Source organism: Boleophthalmus pectinirostris, unplaced genomic scaffold (assembly GCF_026225935.1).
Source record: "Boleophthalmus pectinirostris isolate CB_2022bp ecotype Guang Dong unplaced genomic scaffold, ASM2622593v1 HiC_scaffold_19, whole genome shotgun sequence".
In the NCBI taxonomy this organism is placed as follows: Eukaryota; Metazoa; Chordata; class Actinopteri; order Gobiiformes; family Gobiidae; genus Boleophthalmus; species Boleophthalmus pectinirostris.
Window position 1 is genome coordinate 17,097,727 of NW_026571140.1, and position 11,766 is coordinate 17,109,492.

An 11,766-nucleotide genomic window follows, 5' to 3' on the forward strand; every position below is an offset into this window, starting at 1 on the left:
CCACAAAGTTTCATAACAAAAATTATGATGGTTGCAAAAAATATGGTGAAGACATATGACTGACTGTTTTTGTCTAGTACAAGAACCAAAACTCTGATAGAGACAGACGAACAGCAAAGAGAAAAGTAGAATAACAAACTGGAGGAGGGACCTCGTATTAAAAGTTTTGTATCATTTAAAATATGCTCACTAAGGAAGTCAGAGAAGGATTAGAAAAGGAGTGGTGAAGGTGGTACAAACGAGGTTGGGAGATATTTAGAGCCACCGGCGGATGCATCCCACCATCAGCATGTAGCTCCTGCACTGCGTGTCTCACATACACAAACTAGAGAACCAAAGCCTTGTTAGGTTTTTAAAATAATCAGGCAGTTGGATGATGAATGATTTAACAGGTATGGAAGGAAGGAAGCTCAGGATGCCTTCCGTTTCTCCCCTCAGGGTCATGGGAAGAGTGACAGGCCGACAGAGGCACTGAGCCCTGGGAATAAACACCATTCCCTTTCATTTCTCTGCTCCAGCTTTTCCTGTTGAGATGGCAATGCCCCAGCTTGCTAATTTGTCTTCAATGTGACTGTGAAAGCCAATGACAATCTGTGTCTCTCTTTTCAGAGAGGCTTTCCTTTAGGACTCATTCTGTATGGCAGAATAACCTTAATTCTTCCAACCTAGACGTTGCCTCATTTACAGTAAACGCAGCAATACATAAATGTAGAACTACTGGTGTTTTAGCAATACTGGTTTTAAGCAAAACAATGCAATAGAATCATATAAAATAGCCAAACTAATGCTAATAATAGTGGTGATTTTTCTCACATTATTATTCTAAACTGTTCTTAGAAAATGACAAAAAAAATAAATCATTGGTGGTACTATAGGTTAAATATTTCAGGTGTAGTCAGCAGAAAATACTACTTGAAACACTAAAGACTACTGCCCTCTAGTGTCATTTTTAGGTCTTTGCTATAGATTAAAATACATTGTAATTTATGTTTGACATAGAAAAATTCCAATTATTCTAATACATTTTTTTTCAGTGGCCACTTTTACATTAATGATTCATCCAAAGGTGATAATAAGCAAAATCCTATTAATTATTTTGTGCCTTTTTAAAGTTTGATGAGAGTGCTCCCAATGTGATTAAGGAACAATAAGATGTTAATTAACTTATTAATATTACTTATCCTCTGATGACATATGATAATATTCACTGCAACTTAACCAATTTATATTTTAGGTTAGTTTCTGTTGGTAGGCACTGATTTGAAAAAAAAATCGTGTACATATTCTGCAAATAATACAAAACAAATCATGAAAGGGGATTTTAAATGGTCTTAATATTCTGAAAATGTTTTTTAAAGAATAATATAACAATGGACATACTTTTGTAAAAGGCTACTTAAATTTTAGGTACTTAAAAATTTGAAATTACCAGTATTGCTACCTAATACTTTCAATAACAAAATCACAATTATGTGGCATTCATGTTGATCATAATCTTTACTATGCCACATAGCTATGTAGGTTTCTTCAAGTCTAACCTGTGGAGTAGTAACTCTGAAGGGAGTCCCAGTGGTGGGCATGGCTGGGCGTGGGCTAGTGTTGTTTTGGGCCTGTGCCTGTGCCTGGGCTTGGGCCAAAGCATGCTGAGGAACCATCACGAGCTGCCCGAGTTCCGTGCGCACCAACACCATTCCTGCAAGTTACCAAAGAACAGACATTGGAAAATGTGGATTATTTCAATTGATATGGATTTGTACAAAATAGGGCAGGGTAACACTTCACATATCTGTACTTACACTTCATATCTTTTTATTTTCATTATGCACTGGAGGTAGGACCTTTAAATATTTGAAATATTGTTATAATATTGTTAAATTATCATATTTATGTTCTCTGATTACAAACACTCTTTTCAAGCGTGCATGAGCAGGAGCAGGAAAAAGATGAGGGATTCCAAAGAGACAGGGGACAACTGCTGCATTATACAGTTAGTGTGTTGCAGTGTTTTAATCTGTGTATTAACAAAGACACAAAAATGACAAGGTGAACCAAACAAAATGCATTTTAGACATTGAAACATATTGTATTGAATACTTACACTACCAAGGAAAAAATAAAACCCAACAAGTACTGTCTTAGATGTTTTATTATGTGTGTGAACTGAAGTTTTGTTTTTTTTTTTGTTTGGGAGTTCAATCATTTAAACCTTACCAGGTGGAATGGTGAACCCAGGAGGGAGCTGTATTGTTGTTTGCTGTTGAGGTGGTCTGACAATCAACTGAGGAGTTACAATCCTTTGAGGTGCTGTGACTCCTGGACGGGGCTGTGGAGAAGTGACAACGGCAGGTGTTGGAGAGGCAGCGGCTGGTCTGGCCACAGTAGTAATTGTAGTGACTGTAGATTGTCCAGTACCACATATAGATGATGTTGCCACCACTGAAAGATTACTGGGAGCCATAGATGCAGAGTTCAGAGGTTGATTGGTGGTTGTAGTGGTTACTGTTGTTGTAGCTGCTAATGTTGTGGGGGTAGAGGCAGTATCTGATGAATTGTTATCTGAATTCATATGAGCAGTCTGACTTGACAGTTCAGATTTAGAGAGAGATTCTTCAGTACAGGGAGTCACTGAATCTCCAGCCTCTTTAGTACTGTGATGAGTTCCTGTGGTGTTGACGGGTCCTATGTGAGCACCCCGCTCTACCAAAGCGGATACACTGGTACCGTTTTGGGCTATGCTGGCCACGATATGGTTAGGTAGTCTGTGGAGAGCAATAGTAGGAGTACCCCGGTCTAGAGCAATCGCAGCCTGCCCTGACGAAAGGGTAAAAGTTGAAGTGTTCGCAGAGGGAGGTGCAGACCTGGGCGAGTTGGGTGATGCGCTGCTCTCTCCGGGAGATTCTGCTGTTGCGGTGTTGCTGCTGTTCCTCCTCGTCGTTAGAGCGGCTCCGTTCAAACTCTTAACGCGGGCAGCAGCAGCAGTCCTCCGCGGGGTAGTTAAGCGCTTTCTCGGTGATATAACCCCCGTTGAGGTTTCGGTCGGACTGGATGAGACCTTATGGCTCCGGTTTGCCGCGGTGCTGATGCTGACCGTAGATGTCAGAGTTGACACGCCAGCTGCAGATAGTGTTGTGACGGATGCTCCATGTGATTGTAGGCTGCTGTTAGAGGCGTTCACAGCGGCAGGTGGAGAAGTGGATGTCTCACCGAAAGACTGTGAGCAGTCCGAAGAAGGAGAGGTGATGCTTTTATCTGGAATGGCGCTTTTTGAATTGTTACCCTGGCGCATCCCGGGTTTATTACAGCGTCCTTGTTGTTGTTGTTCCTGTGTTATGATACCTCCTGGAGCTGGGAGCGTTTTTCCCAAGTGATGGTTAGCATGTGCCACTGAGCCAGCACCTCCGTTTTCGTCTGGTTTACCCGGTGCGTTGCTTTGGCCTGTAAGCTGAGACTCCAACGATCCCACTAGGTCACTCACAGCCTTTTCATCCACCTCTGAAAAGAGCATATCTTCCAGGGGGTCGGAGGCGCCCGCCATCTCTGCTCACAGATAGCTGTTGTATTTTGCATGGCGCATGCGTGTTACTAGGCATTGTGGGAATGAGTTTTACGTCATTATATAAAGGGAGCAGACAAGGGGGTTCATCGTGCAGACTGGACCTTTGGGGCTTAGAAGGAGTGACCCTCTAATAATTAATCATGTTCTATTTCTGTTTAATTACATAACACCTTGCCCACAAATGTTTGTTAATTATAGCCTTGCATTTAAGTCTAGGAGTCTAGATCTAGAAATAAAAACACAAATCCATGTATAACAAAAGAAAGGAGCAAATGCCGCTATTTCTTTGCACAGATTGAAGTACTTTGCTATAGCATAGGATTTGTAAAACATACACAAAGTGCACAGCATGTGCAATGCGTATGTGATAAAGTCATGATTGAAATGTGGCGGGTTTAAAAAGAGGAGGAAACTTGATCAAATGCTTTGTCCTGTTTTGGCCCCCCCATTCCTTTTCTCCCAGCATGCTTAGCGGTGGGTGAAGAGAAATGAAAACGGCCATGTCGTGGTGGTAGATCAGTTCAACTCAAACCTGAGGATAACTCATTTCCTCGTGTAATGTAGTTAGCTTTGTCTCGCAGTTTAAATTGCAGCTGCCTTTTCACTGGGCGTACGCAGTTGGTTTTATTTATCGTGTAAATTGAGAGAGCACCAACATGAGTGGAGGAGGGACGCCTTACATTGGCAGCAAAATTAGCCTAATTTCTAAGGCCGGGATCCGCTATGAAGGCATTTTGTACACCATTGATACTTTAAACTCGACTGTGGCTCTTGCTAAAGGTAAGATCAATAATTTAGTGTAAGTTAACAATTCGAGGAAAATATTAGAACTGTAGAGGGTAAATAAAATGAGTTGCGTTGCTAGTTAGCTAACTGGTTACAGCTAATGCTATGCTATAATTGTTGGAGTTGTCCTCCGTTCTTTGTTTACGTTTTGATAAATTAGAACAGGATCAGAATCATAGTCACATTTGGCCATAGTGACACAAGAGAACACAGTGGGCACTTTAAAACAAGATAAAAAAAACTAAACAACGTTAAACACCACCACCTGGAAAGTGCCCATAATATATAATCATTATGGATTACATTGCAAACTTTCAGAACAACTAGGACCAGTTTGTGTTTTATTGTCTTCACAGTTCGGTCTTTTGGGACTGAAAACAGGCCGACTGATAGACCCATTCCTCCTCGAGATGAGATATTTGAATACATCATCTTTAGAGGCAGTGACATAAAGGACTTGACTGTATGTGAGGCACCCAAGACTACTACCTCCCCTCCACATGATCCTGCCATTGTTCAGGTATGTTCCAATTTTTACATTGTTATTGTGCTTTTGTGCCTGAAGTCAGTTGCAGCTATGTGTGCTATGGTTTTAGTCATCACTTGGATCTTCTGCCAGTGGAGCTGCACCGTCCTCATCATTTCAGTCTGCTGCTTCCTTCAGCAGTGTTCCTGTGGCACCCTATGGTCAGTTTGGAGTTGCCCATCAATTTGGATCAACTGTAGCAGGTAAATGTAGTCTTACAATTCAAATATAATTTCATCAAAGTTTTACAATTGTAAGTATGATGTGGACCTCTAAGTAATAAAAGTTGACAACCATTAAAATGATGGCAGATCGCACAAGTCCCTCACTGGATGCCTTAACCAAAAGCCCAACCATAGAGCAAGCTAAGCCGCCTCAGTCTGCAGCTCCTGCTCCACCTGCACCTGTAGGGCTAAGGGCTCAAGCAGTAGCATCAGTGCCCAAGGCCCCCATCTCCTCCTCAACTAGTGTCAGCCAGAAGCCACCAGACCTTCTTGAACAGAGAAAATGTAAGGGCAAGTCTTGCATTATAAACTGCTTTAGAACTTTTCTCAGAAAATGGGTGAACTGTATGTAAAGGCACATGTAATGAGTTAGAATTCATATTTTGAATTAATTTCATTGCATACTTTATTTTTCACAGCATTGGAAGTTCAGAAATTGCCTGAAGCAGAAAGTGACATCACTGCTGAAACCCAAGATGCTAATAAGCACCAAGCTGGTAAGAATATTTTACTCCACTGTAATTTCCATAAAAAATGTGCACCCCCAGTTTCACACAGTGATCATTTTAATTTTAAAGTACAACTGTGAATGTCTTTATCACACAAAGTGCAAACATGAATTGGTTCATTTCACACACTTAAACTGCTAAATACTGTCTTTGAAAAGACTACAAAATTGGTAAAGTAGACCCGTTGTAATGAGTACTGTTGCAGAGAAATGGCAAGCATTGCTGATCAATACTCTTAAATCTACATTGGTTGTCACATTGGTAGGTTGCTTATGGCATTCAGAGAATGGGCATTAGACACATGATGCCACATATTTCATGTAGTGCTTCCTTGTGGAAAAAAAAATCTTAAAGGTAGCAATTTAAGTATTAATGATGTGTGTATAATTTGTGTTTTGTTGAGACTATGGTAGATCAGGTGATAAACTTGTTTTTCATTCACTTATTCTTTAATCAGGAATTCTTTATCGGCATTGATATTGACATGAACCTTATTTTTAGCTTCTTTTTTTAAATTTTTTTTATATAGCTTCTGCTCAGGCTGTACGGCGTGGCCGTGGAAGAGGAAACCGCAGCAGAGGCCGAGTAAACATGCGCAGGGATGGTACGATGAAGTTTGAAGAGGATTTTGACTTTGAAACTGCCAATGCTCAGTTTCATAAAGATGACATTGATAAGGAACTGCAAAACAAGCTTAAACTCAAAGGTATAAAATGGCTGAATCAAATAAGTACTGCATTTACATGTAGGAATAATGACTTGCGTTTGGTACTACTTATAGATGACAAAGCTGATAAGGCACTAAATGGAGAGGAAAGTGCTGATTCTGAACATACACCTAATGAGGGGGCAGCTGTGGAAGAGACTGTCATTAACACATATTATGACAAATCCAAGTCCTTCTTTGATAACCTGTCCTGTGATGACTCAAGGTATACCCATTTAATTGTTCCTTTTCATGCCTGTCCTATACCAGAAATATAAGGATAAGTAGTGATTCAACAAAGCAGTAAAATGATGACAGGAAAAGAGTATCACAACTGGGTAGTGTTACTGGATAAAAGACTGTAGTGGTCAGTGTAGTATTTTTATTTTCCGTATACAACTGATGTGTGCTTTAATTTGGACATTAATACTCTCAGATCAAAGCTGAGTCTGCACTTAAAGGAAGGCTCTACTTAAAAAGTAATTGGACATGAGCAAGAACTGTATAGACTTTTCTTAGTGTCACGATTGAGGCAAACCAGCTTTTGGTGATGTCCATGGGTTCCAGACTCAGGCACATGCTGCTCACAAATCATTTTCTATATATTGAAGATGAACATTATACATGTAGTGTGTTACTTTTTTGTTCAAAAATGCACACAACATGATTATTTGAGTTCTGCATGCCAGTGCAGTGCATTTGGAATGATAAATCTGATGCAGTTCAAGATTGTAAGGTTTAATGGAGACTGATCTGGAAAATCCTGGGTAGCATAAAGAAACTGCAACTATTTTTAAATAAAGTTGCCTTATTTCAGTGCTCAGAAATGAACAAATAACGGACTCACTAGGCTCTGGGTGCCGTCCCCAGTTTGTCTTTACTGCAGATTTCCATACCTTTCCCATTTTTGTTGTACTTTTTATATGTCTGATTACTTTAAACCCCCCAGTAAGACCCAGCTTCATCTTAAAGACCAGGGGCCTCATTTCTAAAACTTGCTTACGCAAAAATCCGTGTGTGCGAGCGAGCTTCCTACGCCAACCGCGGTATTTATAAAACTCGACTAAGGCGACTCGACTCTTGGCTTAACTCTACGCCAACTCGGGACCTCCTGTAAGCTCTACGCAAAGTCTGGAGACACAGGGAAAAAGCGACACTCGTGGAGAGAAGCAGAAGTGAACAGAGTTTGAGGAAGTGTTTGATCAGAAAATCCACGTATATAGAAGAATTACCTTCAGATTTGCGCATTTAAATGTTTGGTTCGCCAAAACAAGGAGAAGGGCTGCTTATTCCATTCATTATTCTCCACAATATTATACATTTGAAACTCGTGCACGAGCGCGGCCACATTCCCGGACACGGTGTAGCGTAGTCTCCCACAGTCCACACCGCGACCATACACTTCTATAGAGCACAGTCTGTGATCAACACAGAGGACGAAATAATGACCCGACCTGAGAGAAAACTTCCCTTGGATGCAGCAGGAGCCAGGCTTTGATTTAATGAACGCAACTTTAACACTTTTACTTTAGTCTTTACGCACCGAGCGCCAGAGTGACCCGAGTCTGCGGACAACACGAAGCCTACTACCCGAACCTGACCCGAACCAAAATCTTCCCTACATTTTTGTGTAATGTGGAACTCTTGCACATGAGAGCTGCTCTCTGAGTGTATGAAGAACAGAATAATGCCCGTCCCGACCCAGACCCACACTCACAGAGGTCAGACCCAGACCCACACTCATAGGTGAGCAGTTTGGATGTTTCGTGTGGACTTTAATTGGCAGAATAACATCTGTATCTGATGTGTTTCGTGATAAATCTGTGTCCTCGTATCCTCGTGTCCCTCCCTCGCTCCTTTCCCTCTCCAGGGGAGGGCATCTGAATCTCTCGCACGCGCTCATAATTTGACCATTCAGATCAGCGCGTGCACATATCTACGTGTATATGCATATATATATAGGGCCAGTCCACACACACATCATAGACAGACTTAAAAATATAGCGATAAAACTCTTGAAACAGCGAAAAAACACATGGGCTTTACTGCAAAGATGTGCTGCCTAAATATTATGAAATATAATTAAATGAACAGATGAGTCATTGTTGTCACTTTTAGTTTTGTATTTATTTATTAAACCTTGTTTAATAAAGTCTTTAATAAAGTCTTTGACGTAACTGCGTGGTGCTGCGTGGAGCGTCCCCCTCCCTCTGTCCCGCGTGTCTCGGCCAAACCCACTGATTATCGGCTCATGTTTATGGAAATCTCATTCACGGTCACTTTACATGCTCCTTTTATGGTGAGGTGGAGGTGTGGAGAGGGCGTGACGTGACGTGGGTTTACGTGCGCAAATTGTAGTTGCAGGTGGGATTTATAAAGCAAAGATTGCGTGGTTTGGTGCGTGCGGTGGGTTTTCTAAATATGGAGTTTGCGTGGCGCCTGTTGTAGCTACTAGGTGTACGCACTAACTTACAACAACTCCTGCGCAGTTTTTTTATAAATGAGGCCCCTGAACTGTTGCTCAAATTTGGGCATTGTTTGAGATAAAACTTTTCTGATATTTCCCATCAGACATGATGTTGTCCGTACTCTACGGCCATAACTATATAACTGTAGCTTGAATAAGTTTGGTTTACTGTCTTAATACTTTTGGACCTAACCACATGTTCTTTCTCTTAAGGAAATCAGGTGAAAGAGGATTTTCAAAGTAAGTAAATTCTTTTTAGTCATGTTGAAGGAGGCAGCATTGATGCTCTCCTAACTGTTCTTTTGACTTTATTGAAATAATAATCAAACATTTGTCACTATAAAGCAGGGTTTCAGCTGGGCATTAAAAAGCATTAAGTCATTAAATGGAGCCTATCTAAAAGCATTAAATTTAATTTCAATCAACATAAAAAATATTGGCAGTTGTGCCAAAAATATTTCTCGTATCTAGCTAACAAAGAATGCACCCTGAGCCGAGTTGATAGCGTGCCCCCAAGCTGGGTAGACAGAGTGCTCGAGGTAGACAGGTAAGGTGTTGCGTTGTGGTCCAATGTGGGGGACAGGCTTGCTGCAGAAAAGCTGCTGTTCCAATGTGGAGCATGTCCTGTATCCCCTCGCTTGGACTTCAGCTGTTTGATCGCGTCTTGGAACCAAGAGCCCCGGATAGTGTTAACCGTTAAACTCGCGTGGATGAAGGAGCTGTTCAGAGGGCTTTGGCATTTAATTTCCCTTTATGCTGCTTACATTCAATTGCAGTGGCCACATAAGACACTGCTGTGTCTAAAGTATGTACAACATTAAATGCACTGTGGCATAATGCATAACAAGTGTAAGCTAGTCTGTGCAAAGACTGTCAAATTACCTGCACTTCCATAATGTGCCAAGTCTATGGATATATGTGCAGTTTGCACATTTGGAGTAGGATGATTGGGCCCGTGTTTTTTGATAGGAATTTGGACAAAAAAACAAAAACTTAAAACTGCACATGCTTTAATGTAAGTATTTTTACTGTTAGAGATAATATAATGTGTTCCGAGTCACAGTAGGGGAAAGCTATGTAACTAATCATCAAAAGTCTCTGGGTATGTGACTACAAAAAGTTTGGGACCAACCACTCCAAGAGTATTTTAAAGGAAACCTTCAATTATGGGCAGGTCGCACCGGCTTAATGTGTGTCTTCATTTGTTTCTTGTGCATGTCCCAGCAATATTATAGTGGACAGTAATTTTGTCTGCAAACATTTTCAATATATGCATTGATCCCAAATCCCTAACGCTTTATAAATGTTTGCATTATAATAACTAACTATAGGTTCTTTTCATTCTGCTGAGTGGTCACAAAAAGATCACTTTGACAAGGTGAAAGCTTAAAGGTGCACTGTGCAAGTTTTCTGGTGGACGGTCCGTCACGTCCATGTTTTTATTGATGTCATTGCTCTGCCTGGAATGCTCCACACTATGACATTAAACTTACATTTATTAAATTACAGGTGATTTTGTAGCTCAAAATACCTAGAAAAACAGGCATTCTGCCTGTGAGCGGGATTGTTCTCCACAGATCTGACTTGTTACTTGGACTGGTTTGGTCTCCATGAATATAAAAAAGGTTTAATACCATACTGTGAAACATTCCAGACAAAGTAATAACATTTCCATGGAGAAAAGCATTTGATGGACCCTCTACCAGAAAAGTTACACAATGCACTTTTAAATATCTTTCTTTCCACATCTGTTAATGGCATTAAAAGCTTGTTGAACCCTGCATAAATTAGAACAGTAGTTTTATTAATATTTTAGTTGATGCTAAGGAATTATTATGTTGTGTTTTCAGTCACAATGTCCTTAGAGTGACAGTCTTGGACCCAGTACTGAACTTTTACATGAAATATTTGGTTTATTTTTGCTTTCTACATAAAGTAGTATATTGAGTCTTGTGTCCTGGTGCCAGGGACAGAAGGCCGACCTGGGCAGAAGAAAGGCGCATGAATGCAGAGACCTTTGGCATTCCTCTGAGGCATAGAGGCCGCGGCGGCTTTCGTGGTAGGGGAGGATTTGGGCCTCGAGGAGGACGTGGGCGACCCTCCAGCCGGGGTTCATTTGGGCCTCCTCGTGATGCACCACCGGGGTTCAGAGGGGGATACAGAGGAGGAAGAGGACGGGACTTTTCTGACTTTGAATACAGGGTAAATTACCCATTTTATAAACTTTTCAAGCTCTTTATTTTAAATGTGTAACTTTTTTTTACCCATCTTTCAGAAGGATAACAAAGTTGCAGCATAATTCCACAAGCAAACCACAAAGAAGTGAAGCTCCTCTTCATGAATTTTGTCAACCGCAACTGTGCCCCTGTTGTTTAATACTCATAAGAGTTTGAAGACTGTACCTTAAGAAATATTTTTGCATCAGTTACAGTCTTTTCTTAAAGAAGTTGATAATGCAAGTGAATTGCTAAAATCACTTTTGTTACTGTGAGTAGATCACTTCTTGTGATCAGTAGCTAGTTTATGTTCTGCTTTTTTTTTTTCCTCCAGTAAGTCAGTGTAACAAAGCCAAATTAAGGAAACGCCTTCAAACTAAAATAATGATTTATGAATGTATGTTTTGCTCATATTTTGCAAAGTATCTTTATCAGAATTCATCTCTTGTTTTTCATCTGTTTACATTTTGTCAGTCAGTTGTTTGTCAACCATGTTTTTACATCTGCACACCTGTGGAAGTGATGTATGGGAACCTAAAGCATAGGCATTTTTCCACACATACAGCGTTGGCGCTTTATTTTGTCCATTGCATTTTTAACACTGATATTTGTGAATATACCAAGCCAGTAAGATATTGTAACAGAACACAGTCGGTAATTATTAATTGCTATTTTCTTGTATGGGGCGGCCAAATCAAATCTTTCAGTAAAAATAAAGCTGAGATATTTTTTCCCAAAATTTAGTTTTACATTTTGTCTTTGTCTGGTTTTGTTCT

General features: G+C 40.5%; 2 protein-coding genes across 5 annotated transcripts in view; one reads left to right on the forward strand and one right to left on the reverse strand.

Annotated features, from left to right (window-relative positions):
• Positions 1-3,559, reverse strand: part of LOC110175325 (transcription initiation factor TFIID subunit 4-like) — a 53,352-nt gene extending 49,793 nt beyond the window's left edge. For all 3 annotated transcript variants that reach the window (XM_055154792.1, XM_020941483.2, XM_055154793.1), the window contains exons 1-2: positions 2,212-3,559; positions 1,539-1,693 (exon numbers count right to left, since the gene is read on the reverse strand). In XM_055154792.1, the coding sequence (XP_055010767.1) occupies positions 1,539-1,693; positions 2,212-3,535 (1,479 nt within the window). In that variant the 5' untranslated portion in view covers positions 3,536-3,559. The remainder of the gene's footprint in view (positions 1-1,538; positions 1,694-2,211) is intronic.
• Positions 3,560-4,001: 442 nt separating this feature from the next.
• On the forward strand, positions 4,002-11,739 carry lsm14ab (LSM14A mRNA processing body assembly factor b). 2 transcript variants are annotated; one of them, XM_020941582.2, is made up of 10 exons: positions 4,002-4,336; positions 4,699-4,862; positions 4,939-5,071; positions 5,180-5,377; positions 5,512-5,589; positions 6,131-6,307; positions 6,383-6,533; positions 8,988-9,014; positions 10,742-10,976; positions 11,050-11,739. In XM_020941582.2, exons 1-10 carry the CDS (start codon positions 4,213-4,215, stop codon positions 11,071-11,073), a joined length of 1,311 nt encoding a protein of 436 aa, XP_020797241.1. In that variant the 5' UTR covers positions 4,002-4,212; the 3' UTR covers positions 11,074-11,739. The 2 variants fall into 2 exon arrangements, with proteins under 2 accessions (XP_020797241.1, XP_055010769.1); XM_055154794.1 differs by having other exon boundaries at positions 11,053-11,739.
• The last annotated feature ends 27 nt before the right edge of the window (positions 11,740-11,766 follow it).